Below are 26,728 nucleotides of genomic sequence, written 5' to 3'. Positions count from 1 at the left end.
GAGGAAGGGACACTCCAGCAAGGACTGTAAACGACGACATACCTGCAACACCTGCAACCGTCGTCATCCAACGTGTCTGCACGAAGAGAGGTCACAAGCACCAGAGACAACCCAGAGTGGCACATCTACTGCAAACTACCGGAGCCAAGAAGTCCGCAGAGTCGTGTCTCACACTACAACCCGATGTGCTTCTGCCACCTCAAGCATTGTCCCAGTCCTTGTGTCTTCAGTTCAAGAGCCAAAGATAACGGTGCTCACTTACGCACTACTTGACACACAGAGTGATACAACGTTTATCTTAGAGGACCTGCTTAAGGAGTTAAGTGTGGAAAGTCAACCTGTGAAGCTGAGACTCAGTACAATGACTGCTGTAAATACAGTTATAACCAGCAAGAGTGTCAGCGGCCTACAAATCAGAGGACTCCATTCTGCAAACAACATCAGAGTGCCACAAGCCTACACTCGTAGCTTCATCCCAGTAGACAAATCCTACATTCCTACTGGTAAAACAGCGCTACAGTGGCCTCACCTCAAGCATCTCGTAAACAAGTTACCATCACTTATAGACTGTGAATGTTAATAGGGTGTGATTGTCCCTCAGCGCTAGCTCCACTCGAAGTCATCACAGGCTGTGAAAACGAACCTTTTGCACAGCGGACAGAGCTTGGCTGGAGCATAATAGGCTCATCTAACCCTCATCTGGACCGACAAGGGAGCCAGAGCTTTGTACATAGAGTGTCAGTAAAAGAAATACCAGCCCCGTCTACAACAGATGTCCTTAAAGTACTTGAGTCGGACTTCTCTGAAAAGAACTACGAGGACAAGTACGTGTCTCAAGAAGATGTTCACTTCATACAATTCCTCAGTGAGAACATCAGACAGAAAGAAGATGGACACTACGAGATGCCTCTACCTTTTAAGGGTAGCAGCCCACCATCCCTACCAAACAACAAGAGACTAGCTACAGTCCGCCTCCAGTCTCTAAAGAAGAAGCTAAAGACGGATAAAGAGTATCACGAACGCTATAAGGCTTTCATGAAAGACATCATCGAGAAAGGTGACTCAGAACTTGACCATACCACTTCATATGGAGAGACTGCTTGGTACCTTCCTCATCACGGCATTTACCACCCTCAAAAGCCTGGCATCGAGGCACAAAAGTTGTGCAAACGGGGAGGCCTACGCCTCCACAAATTCAACTCTAACCACAAAGACGTCCTCGACTGTGTGAAACCCTCAGAAAGAGCCACAATCACTGACCATCTCGAACTTAAGCTGGAAGCGACCCCAACTGAGCATGCACTTGGCCTTCAGTGGTCTATAGACAACGACACCTTCAGCTTCAATGTCAACATGAAAGACCAGCCTTCAACTCGTCGAGGAATCCTCTCCATCGTCGCCTCTCTTTATGACCCACTCGGGTTTGTTGCTCCATTCACCCTAAGCGGAAAACGCATACTCCAAGAACTATGCCGCAGAGGCATAAGGTGGGATGATCCACTGCCAGATGACCTAAAGCCACGGTGGGAGGAGTGGAAGATCGGGCTATATAACTTAAAGGAATTCACGATCCCTAGATGCTACCACCCACATGACTTCGGCAACATCATCAAGACGGAACTGCATCACTTTGCTAATGCCAGCAGCATGGGGTATGGCGCTTGTTCCTACCTCAGGTACAAAAATGACAAAGATACAGTACACTCCAGTCTTGTGATGGCCAAAGCAAGAGTAGCACCCACAAAGGTCTCAAGCATCCCACGACTCGAGCTCTCAGCGGCAGTGGTCGCAACCAAATTGAGTGTGTTGCTGAAAAGAGAACTGCAGATGAAGATCGATGAAGAATTCTTCTGGACAGATTCTCAAGTAGTTCTGGACTACATCAATAATGAGGCAAGAAGGTTCCATGTGTTCGTCGCGAACAGAGTCCAACTGATAAGAGAAAACACTGACCCAAGTAAATGGCACTATATCGAAACAGTGGAGAACCCGGCAGATCATGCCTCCAGAGGCCTTCAAGCATCTCACATTCCTTCAACAAACTGGATGTCAGGTCCTACATTTCTCTGGGAGCAAGAAGTACATCCCAAACTGAACCCTTTCGCAGACCTACTCGTCGGCGATCCTGAGGTTAAGGCTGTCCAAGCTTTCACAACCAAAGTTAACAATTGTACAGACATTCTAATTCGCCTAAATCAGATCTCTTCATGGTCAAAGATCCTGAAAGTAGTTGCAAGAATCAAGAGGCTGGGATCGGGAAAAGTACACAACACCAAACCATCTCGTCATGATGAAGTCTAAAATCGCTCTTCCACCCCCTGGGAGATTTGTTAAAGAGGACATGTATGCAACCAAGAGATGGCGCAGAGTCCAGTACCTAATCAAACAATTCTGGAGCCGCTGGAAGAAGGAATACCTCCTGAACATTTCCACACGTCAGAAGTGGCACGTACCACGGCGTAACCTCAAGGTGAACGACATAGTCATCCTCAAGGACAGTAACCTGCCAAGAAGCCAGTGGCAACTATGTCGAGTCGTCGAAGCCACTCAAGAGAGCGACGGTCTAGTACGTCGAGTAAAAATACAGACTGGGGAGCGAAAAGATCACTCTACCAGACCTTCAGTCCTCGAGCGACCGATCCAGAAATTGGTACTCCTCCTCGAGAGTAATTAGTATAGAGACACTTGAGTTGTACTATTTTGATCTGTTATGTGAAATCTAAAAAGAAATCCTGTATGACTAAATTAATTGTTTCTAAATTGTGCTTATCCGTCATAGCAGGATTTGGTGGGAGTGTAACTGACCGCCAAGGGTAAAGATGCCTATCATCTTTATTATCAGTAAGCTTTAATTTACCTTGGTCTAGAATCTAGATGATCAACTTTTCTTTATTAGCTCAGAATACTGAGCTTTCTATTTAAGAAAAGAATATTTCAGTGCCGCTTGTGCTTTTTCATTTAGTGTCCACATGGGGGCAGAGCTTGTCTTTTCTATAGTATAAAGGTCACAGCATCCTGTGTGTAACCAATACAGGAAGTAACCCAGAGACAACGTCGGAGCAGACAGCGAACTATATAGAATATAAGGACCTTACTTCAGTAATTAACACCCCTTGGTAAAGCAGAATAAGGTACGTTGAACACTAAAATGTATTATTATTATTATTGTTGTTGAAGAGGTCTATATTTACGTGTGGTAGACATGTAAAGTGGTGCACTGACTGATTAGGTTCTAATCAAAAGCACCTGCTGCCAAACAAGTAACGTTACTATTTATTATTAGTTTCCTTAAATGCCTTTTATTATGGAAGACGAGTTCACCCTTGATATCTTTAAATTCAAATGTTTGTTTGAACACATTAGGTGCTTTGTTGTGAACAATATTGAGCTGTGAACAATATAACTAATTATGTATGTTTGTGTTTTGACTGTCATAGTTTTCACGGTGCAAACGGTGCAAACGGAGCAAATGATGCAACCGTCACAACCTGTACAACTACGGTGCAAAATGCAAAAGAAAAATAAAAATAAATAAAAGCACCTGTACGAAACATAACCGCATCTTTATTTCACCACCAAGCCGGGGGGCAGTTACACAGTACGTCACACCCCACGCCTCTCCCTGCCGTCTGCAAGTGGCTAATCTTGAGTTTCCGACCCCCCAGTAAGCTAACCATGGATAAATCCAAAAAAAGGAAAGTGTGAGGAAAATAGAGGGTTTAATTCAGTGTGGACAGATTCATTTGCTTTCACGACTAACGATGCAGGTTACCTGTATGCCTGATATGTGGTGAGAAATTTGCAAACAACAAAAACATTTATTTTTATTTTATAGATTTTCCACAAATAAGGGAAGGACTCAAATATACCTGCATAGTTCAGGGTTTTATTTCAAAGTAGGTCTACAAATGCCAGTGTTTTTTCTCCTCTTCTGTGTTTTATTTCAAAGTAGGTCTACACATTAGGGATGCACTGGAAATGGTTTATCGGCCGAAAATGGTTAAAAAAGGCACTTTCGGCTTTCGGCCGAAAGGGTTTTAGCACTGAAAATATATCACTGAATGTCAAAGAACAGGGTTACGTTCGTAACCTGCCTAACGTGTTGTTGTGATGATGTAATCAAAACGCGGCTTCAGTCATTACATGCGCAACGTGAGCTCTTCAGTCCTGCGTTCTGCAGCCTGTGATAACTCCTCTTGGGACTCGCGCTGTTTCTATGTAAACTCTGCAAGCAACTTGTCCTATAAATGCGTTTTTAACATGCTTTATATCCTCGCCATTACTATATGCCTGTCGCGGTTAAAAACCTTTTTAACTAACGTTAGCGTTAAGCTAGCTAACAAGCTTCCATTCCTCACCCTCACCAGTCTCTCTTAACACTTTGAGTGCCAACGACGAGATTTCTCATTAGTTCATGCCAACCGTTGAGTGCCTGAGAGACGAGAGATCTCGTTTTTGATCGTTATTTTTTTTATTATCGATTTCCATTCATTTTTCATCAATCTAGCCTCACGTTACCAGTGGGGATCTGTCTGAACTCGAACAGGGAAAATACCGCCCCCTATCGTATCTCCGGATGGTACTGCACCCCATTGGATTGAATGAAAAGCATGGAGAAAAAAAAGTCCTGCTTCCACATTTTACTTGTCAGACAAGTAATCGGAGACGATCCAATCGCCCACCACCAGAACAGCGGAAAATGTGTGTTTCCAGTACCCAGCGTTGGATCAATAAACGCGATCGATATTTGGAATGGCGATCAGGACTTGGTATAATCTTTTTGGAGAACATCTGATCTGAGGTAAGGAATCTATTTTACCAGTCTTGGGATACTCAGAGCTATTTTCACGTATATATCAGCGTGTGCCATATGTGTGTGTGCGATCAGGAAATAAGATAATCCATTTTTCAGCCCGCTTCTATAGCGTGCATAAGTACATATACTATCGATAATCTAGCATTTATTTGAAAACAATTCATAAATAGGCCAAAAAATTACAACGTGTTTTGTGTATTCCAGTAAAGGGCGATTATCACCGAATATTCAGACATTTTCTGAAACTTTCAAGAAACAAGCGTTTTTCAAAATGGTATAAAACGGAAATGAACCTATTAAAAAAAACAATCCGTTTCGACAATGTTGACTGCAAACAAGTCATTGATAAGCGACGGCCATATTAGACACAGCCATAATTTAAGATATAGTTTATGCGTTCGCAAATATGAGAGCTCTGTCATTGAAGTGGGTGGTGGCACGCAACAGGGTTCCGGGGCACCGGACCCGTGGCACTCAAAGTGTTAAGCTACGTCATCCCCCGCTAAGAGTCACGGGAGATGTAGTAAATACAACAGTCCTTCCATGTAGGCTAGAACACCGTGAATTATGACAGTAGTTCAAGTTTCTTTATTAGTTGTCATACAAAAATACAGAGTACTTTTATATAAAATGCTTACTGTAGCCACTACAGTAACATAATTAAGTCTGCTATAAGCTATTCTCCCTCTCGTGTGTGCAGATCTTTATGCAGTTTTAAAGCACCTTGGCTTTGTTCTGAATGCACTTTGTTGTAGTTATCCTACAGATAAAAGAAATGTTTAAATTGTACAATCTTTCAGCAGTTAGTCTGGAATTAAGGTATGCATTCAAAAGTACTAAATAAAAGTTTTATGGACCCATAATAGTGATTATTAATATTATTTAAGTTAAGTTTTGTCATAATCAGGTAGCTGAACAAAAACAAATACATTATATATATATTTCTATTAATCATTTTCGGCCTCTTGGCATTCGGTTTTCGGCCAACTGTTTCCTGTGTACAGTGTAAAATGTGTGTGTGTCCCCTACCCAACCCCCCCCCCCCCCCCCCCCCCCCCCCCCCCCCCACCTCCACCTCCAATGTACAGCCCTCACCCAACCCACCCAACCCCACCAACCTCCTCCAATGTACAGTTTCTACGCCAAATGTATATACACTCCTTTTCTGGACACTTTTGTATCACAAACAGTACTGTATTTGCAAATCTGATATGTCATAAATGTATAGATGTAGCAGTACTGTCTATCTGTATGTCATGTATGTCATATATGTTATGATGAATTGAAAATGGGGGACCCTGATGTAAACAAGACGAAAGTCTTTCTCTGGTCTGCATCCCCTTAACAATTGTATGTATTGAGATGTACTGTACTGTACCCATTCTGCAATCTGTTAATAAACTTTTCAATCAATCAATCAATCAATCCTATTTTCGGTATCGGTTTCGGCCAAGAATTTCCCATTCGGTGCATCCCTACTACACATGGTAGTCTTTTTTCAAAGTGGACTACTTTTTATTTTATAAATGTTCCACAAATAAGGGAAGGACTCAAATATACCTGAATAGTTCAGGGTTTTATTTCAAAGTCGGTCTACAGACACCAACATCTTCTGTGTTTTATTTAAAAATAGGTCTACACAGCCAGTCTTTTTTCTCCTCTTCATACGAGTTCTAGGTTTTCCTTTGTTATTATAACAGGTAAAAACAGCAATAACATTTTTCTTTTCATTGCTTTATAATTCCATTAACAACAACACAACAAACTGTGTGCTATTAGTATAAAGTATAATAAATCGCTAATTACTTTGGGTATGCAATTGTTAGGCGTTTTATGTGGGGTATGCTTGGGGATAACTATAATATAAAATGTTATACACTGTTATCTTAATTTTAATTTGACAGTCACTATCTATCATCCAACATGTAAAAAATAGTTAATTTTTTCATGTATACGTTGGCGTGTTATCCCGTGGTTCGGGCTAATTCCTGGAAGCTGAGTTATGGAGCGCTATGTGCATTTTGAGAAAGTCGTTTGCCTTGCTCGCCTGGACACGATATTATTTCCAAATCAAAGGTATATAATAGGTATTATGTTTCATCATGAAAGCATCAAAGGGGGGGGTCGTTTTGTGATGCTCTGATCATCAGCAACGGCATACGTTTTGAACACTACATACCAGGGCTGTACAGTGCGACGAGGGCATCGCATATTGCGCCCGAATTTTACCTGTGCGAGTAGAAAAAAATATTTGGGGGCACCTTTGCGAGTACTGATTTCAACCCTCTCATTCGCATTCACTCCTTTTTTTCAGAGGAATTTAAACGTTGCAAATCTTGTTAGCAATTTTTTATATCTCTCCTCCCTCTGTCTCTCTCCGTCTGGCGTCTGCCCGAGGAGCGGGCTGTTAGTTACACACTAAAACGCTCACACTCACACATGCATACGGGTACTTGAGAGGTGCAGCTGTCTGTGCTGAAGCAGAGCAGAGCTCCATAGCGGAGAAAACGAAACGTTCGAAAAATGCATGCATAGCGCGACCAGTGTAACGTTAAAACCTGTTAAGCATTAAGGTCCCCCTGCTTTTCTTTATCATAAATCAATCAATAGAGACCGTATTAGATCCCCAATTATCATATCATGGGGTATCATTGGAAAGCCACACTCATTGGCTACAACCCTGTGCAAAGACTTTCGAGATCGCCAAATGATTGTCGGAGCTAGAGCCCCGGGAGTCGGGGGTGGTAATGTGTACTTTTGCGTACGCCTCACATATCGGCATGTAACTCGAGAACCGCTCAACGGATTTTGTCACCTGAAAGGGCAATCGACAGGCAACAAATAGGGCTTTAATTCTATCTATATATTGTATTAAAATAAATGCACACCCGAGCCACTAGAGGTCGGCAAAGAATCGTCCACATGTGGGCCCTTGGATGTTAAGAGGTCAATGTTTTTAAATATATATATCTTTTTTGTAGCCAAGAGTAAAGACCATAACCCTATCAAAAACAGTAGTCAAAGTGTATATTTTCATTTTTACCGATGTTTTATACGATTTATCAGAAATACAAAGTTATCGAAAATGCTAATTATCGTAAAAAAACGCAAGGAAATGACTAAATCCAGATTCAACCCTGCCATTGGAAAGAGGAGCATTATGATTTGGCCATAATAAGGTCAAGTTCAAGGTCAAATATGAATTTATAATTAAAATTGATTATCATTAATTACTGTATCTACAAATCCTTCTGTTTAATCATCTTCCCGCAGTTCATTTGGTTAAAATTAAAATTAGTACACATGATCTCAATAAGGTGGTGAATGAGCTCAGTGAGCATTATCTCCTACCCGTATCAATTTTTGATCAAAGATGCTAAAATCATAAATCATAATTTATATTCTCCTTTTCTTCATTACAATTTACTCAAGCCTAGTAACAGACACAATATTTCTGACACTGGAAATACATACCCCCAGGTCCCTAGATGTTCCTAGATACCAAGAACATGCAAATTGACCTTGCAGAAGTGCAATCTTCCATTTACTTAGGCATGTACCTTTAGGCGAAATACGGCTTACAGCTTATCAGGTTAAGTAACTTGTGTTCCGCGGGGAAAGACCGTTCATCACTGCATACAACTTGGTTTAATCCAAATATCCATTCAGAAACTTTGTATTATGAAATAATTCTGGGATGTCTGTCTGACTATTTCCATATGCCTTGTTTGGTGCGAGTTCAGCTGACACTGTTGACACGCCCACTACGCAAAGCGTGTGCTCTCACACACACACACGTCACACACACACACTGCGTCCACTCAACTCATGGAAATACAGCATCACACCGCTTCCTGACAGCCAGCGAGCGAGCGAACTGGAGACGAAATCGCACGCGACACTGTCCTATTATGACGCACCGCGTGTCCGAGTGTGTCTGTGTGTGTGTTACCTGGAAGCACAGGGGCAAAGCAACCTGCGATTCTCGACCAATAAAAAGTGTTTAGGGGCGGGACTCGGCCGCGTAATTCACTCAACTAGAGACACAGCGAGCGAATATTTGAGGGGTGAACGACATCGCTGCTCAGTTCGCTGTCGCTCGCGGCAGGTCAGGATAGTCTGATTGAAACGAATACATTTTAATCACTTTTTCTCGCTCGCGTCGCTCTATATCAGGACGGGGTGTCAGGCTATTGTTCTAAAAGTATCTCTACTAATAAATTGGAGTATTGAACCGTTTTTAACAGCTGAGTATTGGGTGGGACATACTGATTTAAGAACTTTCTAAATAAAATAGAAAGTCCCAAAATAGTTAATTTATCTGGCTGCTTGTATAAATTGATCAAAAAGTAGCCATGTGCAGTTATATAAAAGAATAATAAAGCAATGTCGATTCTGTTCCTAATAATAAAAAAAAAGATTCTTGCAAAATAATCAAAAAGAACCGATAAGAGTATCGATAAAGTACCCAACCGTTAAGCAGTATCGATAAGAGTAACGATACCCATCCCTAATGAACACTGTTAATACACTGTTATCAATGAAAGAAGAAATGTTTGCAGCTGTGGTAATACTTCAGTTGGTTCATTATAAAAGATACAACCCTGAAAAACAAAAGCACTTAAATGTTAAATAAAAGGACCACAAGGAGGCAGGAGGAACATATTTTTTTGCCTTATAATGGTAACATTTTTATTTAAAAAAGTGCCCCTAAAAAGGATTCTGTGCCCCTAGTGAAAAAGCTTAGCGTACAGCCCTGCATACGTTGATCGTTGCGATCAATGTGAAATCATTGTAGGATCGAAGTAGGATTGATGTCATATTGTCCTTACCTTTGCTAGGAGTTATTCCAAAATTAATATTCCAATTGTCTGATCGCGATTTCCAGTATTGATGTCCATCGGGTCCCTGACATGAAATGGCACAAAATATGCATCAAGTGTGCTGGATGCGTTCCAAGTTGCTCGAATGAAGCGTTTCATTTGCCGGGGTCCAAATTATCCACCCGGACCATATAAAATGTAACACACAGTGTGAAATAAGGTTTCAAAGAGTAGGCGATGGCTTGGGCGGTATGACGGTATTACGGTATACCAGGGTATTTTGAAATCCCATCGGTATGATTTTCAATACCGTGACGTCACAGACTGTGCGCCAAATCACAGATGCGTTGCTTGTAGTACACAGCACGTGCCAGCAGAGTGCAGGGCAGTCTGTCTTTCCCTCTCTCAGTCAGAGCTCACGCGCGTGTTCCTGTGGGTCTTTCATCTCTCATGTGTGTTAATCTGCACGACAAATAAAGACTTATTCTTCTATAGAATGCGGTTATGGACCGGTGGCCGTCCGTTTATTAACACTTTGGTCGCCAGGCTTATATTCATAATAAACCATCCCACGCCAGCTCTATTTGTCTATGGAGAAGTTCCCCTTCTTTGCAGGGCTATAACTTTTTAAATTGTATTGCTAAATTGACATTACTATGGCCCATTCAACGTCAAGTATCTATTGTTCAGGGTGTAGCAACGTTATACTTTTTCATTCACATATTCATACTAAAATACGGTCTAAAGTATAAGTATGTTTTTATCGTTTTCTGCAGCATTCTCCAGAACGTGATTTATAGCCCTAAATGCATTATATTGATGATCAAATACAGTTTGATAGCGATCTGCGCGAGATAAAAAAATTCAAATGGACGTGCTTCTAGAAGTTACTACTTATCATCTGATGTTGACCGGATGGGGGGGGGGGGGTCGTTTATAATTCCGTGGCCAACGTTAGATGATTCATCTAGTGTGGGTGATATGATCATTAGAGCAGTTTGTATCGAACACGTTAAAAAATAACGCTGAAACTTACCGTAGCTTCCTCGTACCGTTGGGCGATGAGCGTGGAGCAGAAATATTCCTATTATGGGATATTGAAATATGCGATCCATCTCCAGGTTGTATAATAGTATATACGTCCAAATCATGTTGTTTATCGAGTTATTGGTAACGGATTGCTATCCATTGTGTCTAGCTCGAGTCCCGGGACTATTAGCGAGTGATCGGACCGAATTGGAATGAGCACCAGTTTCCGGTTTCCGGTTTGAGCGATCCACCGATCGGCCACCAGATGGCGCTCTTGAACCGTTGGAGAGTTGAGAGGGGATCAACAGTAGATCTCAAGTCTCCGGGGGAGAAATATGATTGCGATCACAGATTTTTGAAATATTGATCTCAATGACGTGGTACGGCGTCTTTGGCAGAATGAGCATGGCGGGGAATGACGTGTTAAGGCGTTTTTGGCGACCAAAGTGTTTGGTCGAATGGACCATGGGTCCACTTCCAGACATTGGATGATTGTGGATTCGGGTATCGGAGTGTTTTTCTAACGTTTTGAAAGTACGGATTCGTGCGTGAATGTGGACCCGGGAACATGTTGTTTGGGTAAGTAAGTTATGTTATGGTTAAGCGTATGGAAGATGAACGTATGAGTTATGAATGCCGGGAGTGTATGTTTGGTAAACCGTTCCAGTTCGACTGTGTGTGTGCGTATTGGCTTCGGTGATTCACTACAGGGGTTTAACGGCTTAAGCTGGGTTTTGATGATCAGTTAATCAATGCAGATAAAATGTTGTGTCTTTATGTGTAGTTGTGTACTACTGTCGTGAGTTTGTGAGTCACATTGGTCTAATTTCAGCCTCCGTTATACGTTATTTGTTCCGTATGACTCGTTTCATATCTGTGTGTCTCGAATGTGCGCGCTGTGCAATTTGTTTTACGTTGGTAACGCGGGTCGCTAAGGAATTTAGGTTTGACGTTGAAGAAAGTGCACTTTTAGGTTGAAAGAACGGCCCTAATGTCAACGTGTTTCAATATAAGCGTCTTGTATCATTGAGATACCACAGCACAGTTATGCTGTGGATGTAAATTAACGTGTGCTTGCTTATTTAGAAACAATGCAAGATAACGAGACCTTTCATTATAACATCTTGCAACTGGTTATGACTAAGATATCAAGTATTTACTCCCGGAAAATCTATATGCAGGGCCGCCTCAGGGGGTGTGCGAGCAGTGCGGTCGCACAGGGCCTCGCGGGAAGGGGGGCCTCGCACAAAAAAAAATAAAAAATTTTGCGAGGCCCCCCTTCCCGCGAGGCCCTTTTTCATCACGGACCTAAAATCTAGTTTTGCTTATATGCTTATATATTTCACATTAGACACGTTTGTAGAATGTTCCTGGCTCTGCGGCTCTGCACTATTCTCTATTGGAGCTCTGGGGCTCTGCAGCAGACATACTATTGGTTTCAAGAAGGGAGGGGTTACATCATGTGTACACCGGCGTGTGTCAGCTGCGTTTGACTATTTCGCGCGTGCAGCTTTGGAGGTTATGCTTAGTTATGCCAGCCAAAACGAAGAGGACGGTCATTCGGCAGATGGACTGAAGATGAAAGTTGTTGCATGTTAGACAGTTCAGTCAGGCTAGCCATCCCGGCTAAAGGCAGGGACAGCTAGTTAGCTTTAGCTACGTTATAATATTGAGTGCTAACGTGTGGTTCAGTCGGGATAGCCATGATGATGTCGGCTAGTAGCTAGCTTAGCTAAAGGCTAACTAGCGTTAGCTAACCTAGAGAGAGCGCGTGCAGCATTGTTATGCCAAGATGAAGAGGACGGTCATTCGGCAGATGAACTTCGTCAACTCCACGCGGTTGTCTCCATCCTCTTGGACGTTTGGTGAGTTTTTAATGCACTCTATTCTATTCCCGCCGTGGATATATCTCTCTCTCTCTCGGGAGCCAAACGGGCCGGCTAGCTGTTGTAGTAGCTAACGGTGTGTGGCCTGGTGTCAGCACCTGGTGCGAGGGAGGTGAGCTTGGTGTTTCATTATGAGAATATCTCCATGCTCAAGTCGGCTATAGTCCGCGAGGGACTTGTTGCCGGCACCGCTATGGTAAACACCACTCTGTAGTGGGACGTGTATTGCCTTCTTTTTCCCTTCCCTCTTCGGATGAGAAGAGGAAAACACAGCGGCTGTCTGAAGTGTTGGCCTGTATTGCTTTTCTCACGTTGTACAGTTTTTCAGTGGTAGCCGCATAGCTTGCTTCTGCGTTAGCTAGTGGTTAGCGATAGCCGGGTTGAGCTAACTGTTAGCCAGTTAGCTGTTTAGCTACGACGTTAGCTGCTTGTTTTCGCTCGGCTGGGAACGTTAGCTTGATACTATCAGTTAGCCTAGAGTTAGCTGTTAGCTTGTGCTACGACCATTGACATTAGCCGTGAGAATAGCAGGCCCTGGCACTCTGACTACGACATCATCTTTGACAGAAGATGTAGTCGGGCCTGCACCATGACAAGGCTGCGGCCATAGCTTCTTTTTGTCCCGCCAGCGAGAGGCCTTTCGTCAACGTGGAGACCTGTGTTGCGGCCTTTCGCCCTGCGTTCCTTGGTGCAGGTAAGATGTCCATTGGACATTACCCCACTCTTCCTTCCTTCCCCTCCCGAATGTTTTGTTAATAATGATGTTTTTTTCCAGGCAAAACATATGTTACTTCACAACATTTGGAGATACAACATGTGCTGTGTGTGTATTGTCTTGGTCGTTTGTGTAGCTTGGGTAGCGTTGGCCAAAGCTGTGTGTGGCCTGGTGTCAGTACCTGGCTACTCTATTTGCAGTTAGCCTATTTAGCTGATGTCGGCCATTGGCTCCTTGCTACTTTGTTTTCTCTGGTATATACCCTCTTCTCTTTGGATTTAAGTGTTGATCTTTGTCCTTTTGGATCTATGTATATTCATGTTGCCTTTGTGAAGTTATCTTTTCCTTCTGTTTTGTTCTTCCATTAAAAGTTGAATATCCTTTAGGGGCTCATCTTTGCTTATCTCTCTCATACATGCTCTCTCTCTAACACACACACACAGACATGCTCTCTCTCTCTAACACACAAACACACATGCTCTCTCTCTCTCTCTCTCTTTCTAACACACAGACATGCTCTATATCTCTCTCTAACACACAAAATGACATGCTCTCTCTCTATATATTTCTCTCTCTTTCTAACACATATACATGCTCTCTCTCTAACACACACACACACACAGACATGCTCTCTCTCTATCTCTCTCTCTGGCCTTGCTCTGGTGGAGGGTCAGGGGCATTGCCGGGTCTGTGCAGCGATAACACTGTATATTGACTGTAGAACGGGAGCTCTCTCTCGCTTGCTATATGTTGACTGTATCATGCCCAGCCTCGGGCAGCGCTATTATTTAAGAATATGTTGACTGTATGAAAAAAAATATATATATATATATTTTTTTTTTTTTACCTTTTAGGGGGGGGGGGGGGGGGGCTCGTGTTTAAATCTCGCACAGGGCCTCTCATTTCTCCCAGGCGGCCCTGTCTGTATGTATGGTGATAACGAGTATATTGTTAACTTAGCTCCAATGATAACACAGAGGTCTGTGAGAGTGTATAGAATATTAAAAAGGTATACTCGTTATTGGCGGTCAAGCGATGGCGGCCAATAACGAGTATACTCGTGATTGGCGCAGAAAGTGTTATTGCAGCTTTCTTTTGATGCTCTTCAGGAGGCCCTTGTTAATCTTGAATTAGTTCTTAAGGTGAGTTAATAAATTCACTCTGAAAATCTGCTCCACTCTGATAAACTGACTCTTTGATCAGAGCGTCCAGTGTGCACAACTCGAGTGTGTTTGCTCTGACACACTGAAAGCCAATTTACCTTAAAACAAGTTTAATTTAGCTAACGCCATTATGCATCGGAGCTGTGGTTTCGCTGTGATCAACATGGCTGCCGCTAACAAGTAGGGGTGGAACGGTTCACAAAATACACGGTTCGGTTCATATCACGGTTTTGTGGTGAAGGTTTTCGGTTCGGTTCGATATACATTGTTTTTTATTTATTTTTTATTTAACACTCAAAATGTAAACATGCTTCTCATTTATTTGAAAGAAAAAAAAGAGTTTACAGCGGTTTGCCTTAAATAATGTTTGGCACACAAAGACCGAACTGACTGAAAAATATAGGCTACATTTGTCAAAGTATTAACTTGGTGCAAACAAACAATAATTGTCAGTTCTTAATGGAAAGATTAGTTTTCCGCTTGAAATTAGTGCAGTATTTGAAATACAATGAAAGGAATATGGCTGGATTTCTTATCAAAAGGAAAAGTGTCACTGTGTTATTTAAAATAAATAAACAAACAAATTAGAAGGCCATCAATATAGAATGCAGCATAAAGCAAACTAACACACACACACACACTGTAGGTCTACTGTTTCAAAACAACACTACTCTGTTCATTCTATTTTTAAAATAGGTACATTGTCTGTCTACATTTATTTAGACTAACATTATTTAAATATTGAGTGCAACACAGTAATTGTGAAGCGGTGGTGGATTAACGTAATTCACACACGGAACTGTCTTTGGGTTTGGGGTCCGCACGGACATTTAGCGTGTGGTACCTTTGTTCTCGACTCTACCTACAGTGGAAGTTGAGTTGAGTCGAATCGAGTTGATACCATGCAGTGGGAAAGTGGCAATAGTCCCGGTTGGAGTTAGTAAATACAATGTTAGCCTTCTTGGATGTTGAATAAACGTCATTGTCTTTCGACACCCCGCCTCAGACTACCATTTTATCCTCTGCTAGCTACGGTAACATTTCATTGATGTCTGATAATGATTTCACTGGCTGTATTGGAGCTGGCGGGCTACCAACGTGCGTTGTACTTGTAGCGTCACAAACCGTGCGAACGTAATGGCAAGATGTAGGCCTATGTAATGTTAATGCCAAATGTTAAGTCGTAATGAAGATTGATTTATATTGCACTTGCCATTTCCATGGACTTTCTATGAACTGACAGCACCTGCTGCTGCAGCCAGCAGCGGGCGCTTCACCTCTCCGTGCCAAATGAAAACTTATTTTTTTTGCATCCCCTGAACCGAACAATACCCACACGCCCCGGACCGTGGAGGTCGTGCCGAACGGTGTACGGTTCGAATGCATACCGTTCCACCCCTACTAACAAGCAAATCTTTCTATTTTAAGGAATGTTCTGTAGGATATGTCTGCAACATAAGAAGCCAGCTACTAGGGGTAGCTGTTAGTGTGAAATAACAAGAGGGGAGACTAGAGCGTGTGCTCTATCAACTGTGCGTCTGTATTGCAACCAATAGCATGGGCATCATATAGGTTACATCCTGGTCCCTGCTGGACGTACCACCTGAACACACCACTGTGGAGGGTTATATAAAAATCCTAGGTTGATTTGATTTTGTATACATTTTAAGGCTCAAGGAGCTGATTGACTGTCTAGTGCCTACCTCAAAGACTTTTCTCTTATTTTGCACATTTTAAGTAAATATTTGATTGAAATTGAAGTTTTATCTGGTGATTATTTGAGTGATTGTTTCATATTTAGGTTATATAGGATGCCAAGTCTACATCATTTTGGTTGTTTATAGCACAATAACATCTGATTTAATGTGATGGAAGAAGTTAAATGATAATTTCGAGTAAATATTTAATTTACCACAGCCGCATAAGATGCTGGAAAAGCTTGAAAAGGCACCTTGAAAATGCTTGAAAAGTGCTTCAATTTTGCTTTGGAAAAGGTGTAAGAACCCTGCAAATTGCATGTGTCCGGATGGCAGAATTCAGTACTGTATCTACAAAACCTTCTGTTTAATCATCTTCCCTTTATTAATTTGCTTAGATTTGTTGTACACGTGATCTCAAGAAGGTGCTGAACGAGCTCGGTGACAGTGTTTCATGTCTGGTCATTTTTAGCATGGTGTTATTGTGAAAAATCATAATTTATATTCTCCTTGTTTCATCACAATTTACTCAAGCCTAGTAACAGACACAATATTTCTGACACTGGGAATACATTCCCTGAGATCCATAGATGTCCCTAGATACCAAGAACATGCAAATTGACCTTGTAGAAGTGGAGCAATCTACATACCACAGCACCCACATGACTATAATAATACATTTACTCCCTACTGTCTTACACTACCAGACATCTTACACTACCCTTCAGTGTAATGCAGCACACGTTGGGATAATGCTTGGTAGAATTAGGTATTTAGCTAACATTAGTTGTAATATTAGATGGCTAGAGGATGGCTTTTGTAGCCAGGGGAGCAGCAAGCTAACGCCAAAAGCGGACGTTGACTGTCTGACTCTGTTTACACTTCAGGGTCATGTTGGATCAGGAGGATACTAAAATGACGTCAAATTAGACAAATACACTGCCAGCAAAGCAAAGATGAAGATGCTTATTTGTCAATAAAATACTGAAAACAAAACATGCAGACAGACAAGCAGCTCTAAGGAGGCAGCACTAGAAAGCAGTAGTTTGTTTACAAAGATGTGTAAGAGAGGAGCATACAAATGTATTCCCCCCCCCCCACACCTACAGAATCAAAACAAGCATGTAGAAAAGACGAGCAAGAGACAAATTGGGAGCAGAGAAACCTTAAACGTTGTTTACAGACTTTATGAAATTACATATTTTTGCAAAAGTAATGAATGAATGAATGAATGAATGAATGAAAGAACTTTTATTTAAAATGGACACCACAGCTACATTGGACCAGTCACAGTGGACAGACCAGATGTGTTGTTTTGCGTGTTTATAGCACATGTGCTAGTTTTCAACACTAGTCCATTGAGGCTTTTCTATAAGATATAATCAAATTAACAGTATAATACAGAATTAAAAAGAATGATGATACATGATTGAGCAAACATTTAAAAACGAGTAATATTACAGAAAATTACAAAATTGTCAAACATGAAAAGATTGTGCTTACTCAAAACACTGCAGTGATAACATCGCATTGGTAATATGACATTACTACATTTCTATTGTACAATTGCTAGCCTATAACCATACAGCCTAACTGAAATGTTTAATCTGCTTTAAATTATGATTTTGTCTGTATGGACTTTACAGAGCCGTGTCCAGTGAAGATGTCCCAGGGAAAGAATAACCTCAGTGATGGCCCCAACAAACGTGTCAGAGCTGTTTCACCGGCTGCAGACAAGAAAGATGACCACATAGCCGGTCCTAGCCAACACCATATGCTCTCCGAGGTGGTATATGCTCAGTTGTTATCCTTAGGGTTAGGCTATATGAACAAAATCTCATATCACCAGATCTTACTTAGGTTTGACTAGTGGATGAACAAAATACATCACATATAATCCTTAGGTTTGACTAATGGATGCAGGACTTCAGGGTTTCTGGAGACACCTACCATTGGAGTCGAGCAGAGTTGACGCATCCACTCCAATGATAGAAGTGGGCACATATTGGCCATTTTGGCTACAGAGCTACATCCGAGTTCACTTGTTTGGTCCACACCAGAGTTCGAATGAGCTTCCACACCACCCAAAACCAACCGGACTATCCGAGGAAACAAACCAGGGTTCGATTAAGGCGGACCAAAGAGCTCAGGTGTGAAAGCGACCTTAGACTTTAGGAGTTCAGGAATCTACTATTTTTGGGTAGACTCTAGGGCTGTACCGAATGCTTTGAAGCTTCGAAGCTTCGATCATAATGTTGACATTCGAATTCTAAATCAACATTCGAAATTTTAATTTTTTATAATTTTTTTTTTTTTTTTTTTTTATGTTTAAACCAATGGTGGTTTGGCTACACTAATTTATAATATTATACATAAGATGTCACCATCACTTTCATACCAACCGTGCCCTTATTGGATTGTTGATGAAACTGATGAGTTATATTCATTAAAGAAAGTTAATTTAATAATTTAAAAAATGTAATCACTTTATTAAAATTGAGGATTTAGTTAAAAAAAATATTTTTATTTTTTAAGTAAAAAATGTTTTATAGACATTCGAAGCTTCCTTCGAATACTTCAATCGAAGCTTCGAATGTTAACACTTTGATCGCCATGGTTAAAATTCATAATTTACCATCCCTCGCCAGCTCTATTTGTCTATGGAGAAGTTCCCCTTTGCAGGGCTATAACTTTTTAAATTTTATTGCTAAATTGACATTATCATGGCCCATTCAAGGTCCTATATGTATTGTTCAGGGTGTATCAATGTTATACTTTTTCATTCACATATTCATACTAAAATACGGTCTAAAGTATAAGTATGTTTTTATCGTTTTCTGCAGCTTTCTTCAGAACGTGATTTATAGCCCTAAATGCATTATATTGATGATCAAATACAGTTTGGTAGGAATCTGTGCGAGATAAAAAATGTCATCTGGATGTACTTCTAGGAGTTACTACGTATCATCTGATGATGACCGGATGGGCGGGGGGTCTTTTATAATTCCGTGGGCAGCGTTAGATGATTCATCCAGGGTGGGTCATATGTTCATCATAGCAGTTTATATGGAACACGTTAGAATATAACGCTGAATCTTACCGTAGCTTCCTCGCGCCGCTGGCAGATGAGCGTGGAACAGAATGTTTTCTATTATGGGATGGAGAAATGCCCGATCCATTTCCAGGTTGTATAATAGTATATACGTCCAAATCATGTTGTTTTTTCGAGTTATTTGCACCGATCAATGTTCACTATGTCAAGACGGAGTCTCTCTAACGATAGCGAGTGCCCGGACAACATATGGATGAGCACGTCCGGTTCAAAGTATCATTTCCGGTTGGCGATCTGCCGATCGGCCACCAGATGGCGCTCTTGAACCGCTAGAGAGTTGAGTGGAGCTTTTCAGTGTATCTCAGGGCTCTGGAGGGGAAATATGATTTCGATCACAGATTTTTGAAATATTGATATCAAAGACGAGTTACGGCGTCTTCGGCAGAATGAGCATGGCTAGGAATGACGTCTCAACTCGTCATCGGCGATCATAGTGTTAAAAAATGACATTCGGTACAGCCCTAGTAGACTCTTTGCTAGTTTTGACATTATTATGGTATTGAGTTTTCCAATACCAGTTACAATGTGATATGACATTTATTTGATATCAGTATCAAAATCATTTCCAAATGAACCGTTGAATATCTGGTTGATTTCAAATAAGTGGTTAGCTGGCAAACCAGTTATCTGTCCACCCCCCCCCCCCCCCCCCATTATTACAATCCAAACAAAGACTATACTTTTCAATGCATTGGTTGAGCATAAGTGAATATGTTATGAACAAATTAAAGGTTTGAACTAGTGAACGATTGTCTTCCAGGGATGTATTGATATGGGTATCGGGCCATGCCAGGCTAAAACAGGGTAGCGGGATTGGGGGGGATTTCCCCAATGCTAAAATCTGACACCAAGAGAGCATGTGATTTGATTAAACTCCAAGCAGCAAATACCCTGTTTGGCCCATCTTGTACCCCAGCATGTGGGGAAACTTGGCATGGCCAAACACTTGTCTGACTTGTGAGTTCAGGGCTGTACGTTAACTTTTTTTGCACATAGCACTGGTGCTACAGAGGTTGATAGTTTTGTAGCACAGGCCAAAATCTTGTAGCACAAGTATAAAACGTGTTATATTTGTAACAGTCACAAATGTGCCTATTGTATTTGTGTTATTTAGTTGCAGTGCCATGTTTGGCTGTCATTTTCATGCTGACAAGTTGACGTCACACAGCCAGACACGTTAGGTGTAAGGAATTATGGGATTTGGTGTTGGGTGTATGGACTCTACTAGGGGTGGGAATCACCAGTTTCATCACAATACGATACGATATAGATTCTTTGGACAACAATACGATATTTGCTGATATATGCCACGATATGATACGATGCAGGTGCCTGCAATCGATATGAGACGATATCATAACATAAGCCCATTTAACACAATCAGTAACATTTAGATCAACTCAAAAAAGGCAACGGAAATATCATTTGACATTTTTATTTTTGACCTCTTCCAGACTTTTAAAGGAAAAACAATCTATTGTTTTTAATACACATAGACCTCCTGTTCACTGTAAAGTGCCACGTTTTGATATATTGAGCTTTAAACTTTAAGTTAAATGTTTTGGAACTCACAACACGCAACCGTTTTATGTTGCATGATCATGAATACATTTATTTTGTATTGTATTTTTTATGTTTAAATATCAACATTATCTGTCCACCCTCAGTACATTTACTATCAATATAATATACTCGTCTGACTTCATGTGATCTTTCCAAACGCACACACACACACAGAGAAGGGAGAATGTCTGCCCCCTCCTCCTCACTCTGCCCGTCTGCTGTTCTCTTTATATGGCTATGAACAGCTTGTTGTTAGCTCATGCTAACGTAACGTTCATTTCGGACTTTATGACGCGAGGATTGCAAAGCATGTTATATGCATTTGACCCGTTGCCGAATAAAACAGCAGGGATTTGTTTTGGGTCGCGACAACACTATCCACTAGCTCTGTTTCAATGTCCGCGTTCCAAAGGCTACTGTCTGCTGCTGAGACGAGTCCTGCTCACCTGCTGTGTTGTGAGCTGAGCCGAGCGGATAGAGTCACTGCTCGCAACTCGCGGGGATATTGTTCGCTAGGGATTATGGGATTTCGTGTTTGATATATGGAGTCTTACACAGAAGGGACATTGTATTTAATCGCACAAGACTACAAGTACCAAGTGGATAGCGCTGTGGTCCATTCATTTACCGTCACACTTTTTTTTTTTTTTTTTGCTTGCGCCACGGGCCATCGCACCCGTGCTAGTGAAGTCAATTCATTCATCGCACAGACTGACGTCAGTGTCGCACGTGCAACATATATGTCGCACTGTACACCCCTGGAGTTAAAGGGATAGTTTGGATGTTTGGACTCTTAAGTGGTATGAAATACTTGCTAGTAGTATAGTTGATGCGATGCCATTAGCTTAACTCTGCTTAACCGTGGTCTGAGTTCTGGCCTGGTTCTGAGTGAACCGGGAAGCTTCAGACAGGCAGCAAATGAAATCATGAGACAAAAAAGTGTTATTCCACACAATAACCTGCAGGCAAAAGTTGTAATCATCCACAGCAGAAAACATTTCCTATGCTTCAGAGTGACATGATGTGTTGAACTAGTCTCAGTGTGACGTCACTAAATGGTTCACAGTGACATGATGTGTTGAACTAGTCTCACTGTGACGTCACTAAATGCTTCACAGTGACATGATGTGTTGAACTAGTATCAGTGTGATGTCACTAAATGCTTCAGAGTGACATGATGTGTTGAACTAGTCTGTGTGACGTAGTCACTAAATGCTTCAGAGTGACATGATGTGTTGAACTAGTCTCAGTGTGACGTCACTAAATGCTTCAGAGTGACATGATGTGTTGACCTAGTCTCAGTGTGACGTCACTAAATGCTTCAGAGTGACATGATGTGTTGAACTAGTCTCAGTGTGACGTCACTAAATGCTTCAGAGTGACATGATGTGTTGAACTAGTCTCAGTGTGACGTAGTCACTAAATGCTTCAGAGTGACATGATGTGTTGAACTAGTCTCAGTGTGACGTCACTAAATGCTTCAGAGTGACATGATGTGTTGAACTAGTCTCAGTGTGACATCACTAAATGCTGGGTCTTGAAGCATAGAAAATGAGGCATGCTGTTTTCTGCTGTGGGTGATTAAAACTTCTGCCAGGTCAGAACTCCGATCACGAGACTGTGTAAACTGAGGGCACCGCATCAACTATACTACTATAGTATTTCATAACTGTCCAAAACTCTGAACTATCCCTTTAAGGTGACACTCTCATCATCAAGTACCAGTGACAAGACATGTCTAGCATAAAAAAGCAACACTCCAAACCTGTCAATCTACAATTACTCTGGGGAGAGTGAACATTGTACTTTGCAGGACTCTTATTGTTACTGTTTTTTATCTGGTATTTTTAGGCCACAGCCCCACTGATATCCAGTACAGTGGAGGAGATAGCATCTTGCAGTCACCTCTCTCTGTTGAGACTAAAGACACTATCTGTCTACTTGGTGGACTGCATTAAAACACCAGGACTTAAAGGAACTGTGAATGAAGGAGGAGGTAAGGCTCTAAATTCTCTCTTTATTTAAAAAAGAATTCACATTGAGATATGTTTTCTTTTTTTACAAGAGCGCCCTAGCCAACACAGGCAACAGCACAATTAACAGGGTTGCAGATATTTCATTTCAACCTTTATTAAAAAATCTTAAGCTTCTGAAGTTTCCCTCATTTACAGAAACAACGATTGTACAAATGTAAACAGTACATAATAAAAGCAATATTCACAAAATGTAACACAAGAGTAATAATAATATTAAAAAAAACAATGTTCTAAAATAATTTAAAAATCTAAATAAATAAATACGAGTGTTTGCGCCTTTCTGCAAGAGAAGGCCAACCCACCCTATCATACAGGACACAATGGTGAGTACCATATCTGTCACCATTAATAAATCTAAGAGCTGAGTGATATGCAGAATCCAGAGGTTTAAGGCTGATGCCGCAGCAGGCCTATAAATTACATCACCATATTCAGTTCAGTTATTTTTTATTTCGGGTTTTGGACAATGGTCATTCTATAAATCGCCAAAGTTTTACCAGCTGCTATTGCAGCATTGTCCGAAAAGGGATGGGGAGAAGCACTAGGCTTGTCAGGCCCTACCCCTGAATACTTAAGTTTAATTAGTTTTTTTACATTTACATACAAAGTACATACATACTGTATAGTACACTTTACAGTACTCGCATATAGTACACATTACAGTACACATTACATATACATTACATACAAAATACATTGTATTGTAATACATGTATTTCTTTAATTAATTAAATGCAATTAAAGCTGTTCTTCCCTTCTGTACCTATCGAAAATAGATTTTTTTAGTCTAGATTTGAATTGATTTATGTTTTCACAATATTTTTGTTCATCCTCTAGCCCATATTCCAAAACTGATAAGAACAACAATTCTTTTTTCTACTAATTAGAGGAAAATTGGATCTGTTTCTGTACAGGGAACCAATTTTCTGTCGCAGTTTAGAGGCAAGATTATCCACATGGAACTTAAATGTAAATTTCCCGTCGAGCCACAGGCCAAGATATTTATACTCTGTGACTCTCTCTATACAAGAGCCACTCACAGTAGATACCTGCACATTATCAAAGTCAATATTTCTGGCTCTTGAAAACAACATAAATATTGTGTTACTAGCATTAACTCATTGGACACCAGAGGTCGCTGCGGGCGTATGGCTGTTCAATGGGGATAAATGCTGGTGTTTGCAGTGCTAAAACTATATTAAATATTATAGCTATAGCTATGGATCTAATAACATAGTCGATTGTCAGTGAGTTTCTTCCTGTCAACATGCAATAATTTTTTCATCCATATATTTCCGTTTTATACCGTGGTGAATATGAGTATAGTTTTAGAGTGATTCTGTGTAATCCCGGGAAACGAGGCCAACCAACGTTTTACTGCATTTCATTATAAATTGTGCCATTTCTCACCTGGATCAATAATCAATCTGAAATCAATGCTAGATTATCGGTATTATGTTTCATCATGCATGCAAGAAAGGGTGGGGGGGGGTAGTTTTTCTATGCTCCGATCGCACGGGGGAAATTATCGGATCAACGCAAGATTGATAACATATAGTCCTTACCTTGTCTATGATGTACTGCAAAAAGAATAATCAAATTGTCTGATCGCCATTCCAAATACTGATCGCGATCGTGTTGCTTCCAAATAAAAAGAGAAAATGCCTTTCATTTGTATTTAGTTTAAACTCAGGATTATTCAAAAGTAGTCATGGATTATGTGGTTATTTTGTAGACAAATGTTTCATCCAATTTACAGAAAACATACTATATCGTGATATATTTTGTTACAGATATATGAAATTTCCCATAGTGTGATAATAATAATAATAACTTTATTTGTATAGCACTTTTCATACAGAGGTTGCAGTTCAAAGTGCTTCAAAACAGTAAAAGATACAGGCATAAGCGGGCATAAAAAAGATAGACAGGTAGCAAGGTATGGCAAATCACAGTGTTTCACATTAGGATCTAGCATCCCAATAGGCTCTCCGCTTACAGTTTTCAGTAACACAAATAATAAAAAATAGTTTAAAATGATTCAGTTTAAAAAATAGTCTAGAAATTATAAAATAGAACGGACATAAAAAATACAGGCATGAGCGAGCATAGCAAGGTATGGTAAATCACGGTGTTTCACATTAGGATCTAGCATCCTAATAGGCTCTCTATTCAGTAATACAATTAATCACAGTGTTTCACATTTGGATCTAGCAAATAATAAAAATAGTTTAAAATGATTCAGTTTAAAAATAGTCATCAGTAAGAAGTAAAAAGTGCAATAACCGACACATGAATTTGATAGGCAGTGTATAAGAGTAGGCAGGGTAAGAATAGTGCAGGTAAATACAAGTTGTGTATTCCTGATGTAAGTGATGTAAGATTTTATCCATAAGGTGACACTTAAATCTGTCATAACCTGAGACTAAAGGGGCTTTAGTCCTGGACTAAATTAAACTGACCTTAACCATAGCCACGATAACCACTCCTGCTCCAGAAACGGTTGACTAACTGGTGCTTGAAACAAAGTGGTTTACGTATATAACTGTAGATGACTCTGGACTACACTGTTATTAAACTATAAAACCAAGATACATACCATTATAAACCTCTTACATAGAAACTAAAGCTGAATAAAATAACCAATTATCTTTCTCTCCTTCCTCTGACACTCTTCTCCATCACTATCTCCATCCAGATAGATGTCCTGTCAGGCCTGGGAAGAAACCAAGAGGATTGGATGGAAGAAAATGTCTCTCCTGTGACCAGTGTGGAAAGAGCTTTAGTCATCGAAGTCATCTGAAAACGCACCAGAGAATTCACACAGGAGAGAAGCCCTACTCCTGTGACCAGTGTGGAGAGGGCTTTACCACGCAACAGAATCTGAAAACACACCAGAGAATTCACACAGGAGAGAAGCCCTACTCCTGTGGCCAGTGTGGAAAGAGCTTTAGTCATCGATGTAGTCTGAAAACACACCAGAGAATTCACACAGGAGAGAAGCCCTACTCCTGTGACCAGTGTGGAAAGGGCTTTACTCAGCAACATACTCTGAAAACACACCAGAGAATTCACACAGGAGAGAAGCCCTACTCCTGTGGCCAGTGTGAAAAGAGCTTTAGTCATCTGATTAGTCTGCAATCACACCAGAGAATTCACACAGGAGCAGAGAAGCCCTACTCCTGTGACCAGTGTGGAAAGGGCTTTACTCAGCAACCGAATCTGAAAACACACGAGAGAATTCACACAGGAGAGAAGCCCTACTCCTGTGACCAGTGTGGAAAGGGCTTTACTCAGCAACGTACTCTGAAATCACACCAGAGAATTCACACAGGAGAGAAGCCCTACTCCTGTGGCCAGTGTGGAAAGAGCTTTAGTCATCTGATTAGTCTGAAGAAACATCAGAGAATTCACACAAGAGAGAAGCCGTATTCCTGTGACTAGTGTGGGAAGAGCTGTAGTCATCTGAGTATTCTGAAATCACACCAGAGAATTCACACAGGGAAGAACTTTAGGACAAGTACACATCTTCTGATTCATCAGCAAATCCATACAGCAGAGAAGCCACATCATTGTGGTCTGTGTGAGAAGAGATGCAGTAAATAAAAATATTAGAGTAAACATGCGAAAATCCACTTGGGAGAAAAGATTCAGTGAAATGTCAACAACCTGTCAATTCATCTGCATGTTTTTAGAGTAGAGAAACCTGCTGTAGCCAGTGTTGGAAGAGTTCCACTCATAATGATACTTTTTTTTTCTATTAAGATGATCTGTCAAAAGCTTTTGATACAGTCGATCATCACATGCTTTTAAAAAGGTTATCTAGTAGCAAGGCGCTCGCCACCAACGCAGGAGCCCAGCTCTCTGCGTTGCTTCCGGCTTGGCCGG

The 26,728-nt window shown here is 40.9% G+C and overlaps 1 protein-coding gene across 1 annotated transcript in view; it reads left to right on the top strand.

The window, feature by feature from the left end:
- LOC311231838 (uncharacterized protein) overlaps positions 1-26,728 on the top strand; it is a gene marked incomplete at its 3' end in the record, with an annotated part of 81,095 nt that overhangs the window by 32,487 nt on the left and 21,880 nt on the right. Inside the window, exons 3-5 of the mRNA XM_084318459.1 lie at positions 17,776-17,915; positions 22,656-22,800; positions 25,539-25,944. Coding sequence (XP_084174585.1) covers positions 17,776-17,915; positions 22,656-22,800; positions 25,539-25,944 — 691 coding nt within the window. The remainder of the gene's footprint in view (positions 1-17,775; positions 17,916-22,655; positions 22,801-25,538; positions 25,945-26,728) is intronic.

This window comes from Notolepis coatsorum (genome assembly GCF_963971535.1).
Source record: "Notolepis coatsorum genome assembly, chromosome: 7".
In the NCBI taxonomy this organism is placed as follows: domain Eukaryota; kingdom Metazoa; phylum Chordata; class Actinopteri; order Aulopiformes; family Paralepididae; genus Notolepis; species Notolepis coatsorum.
Note: the sequence above shows the minus strand (reverse complement) of the source record. Positions and strands in the feature narration are given on the sequence as shown.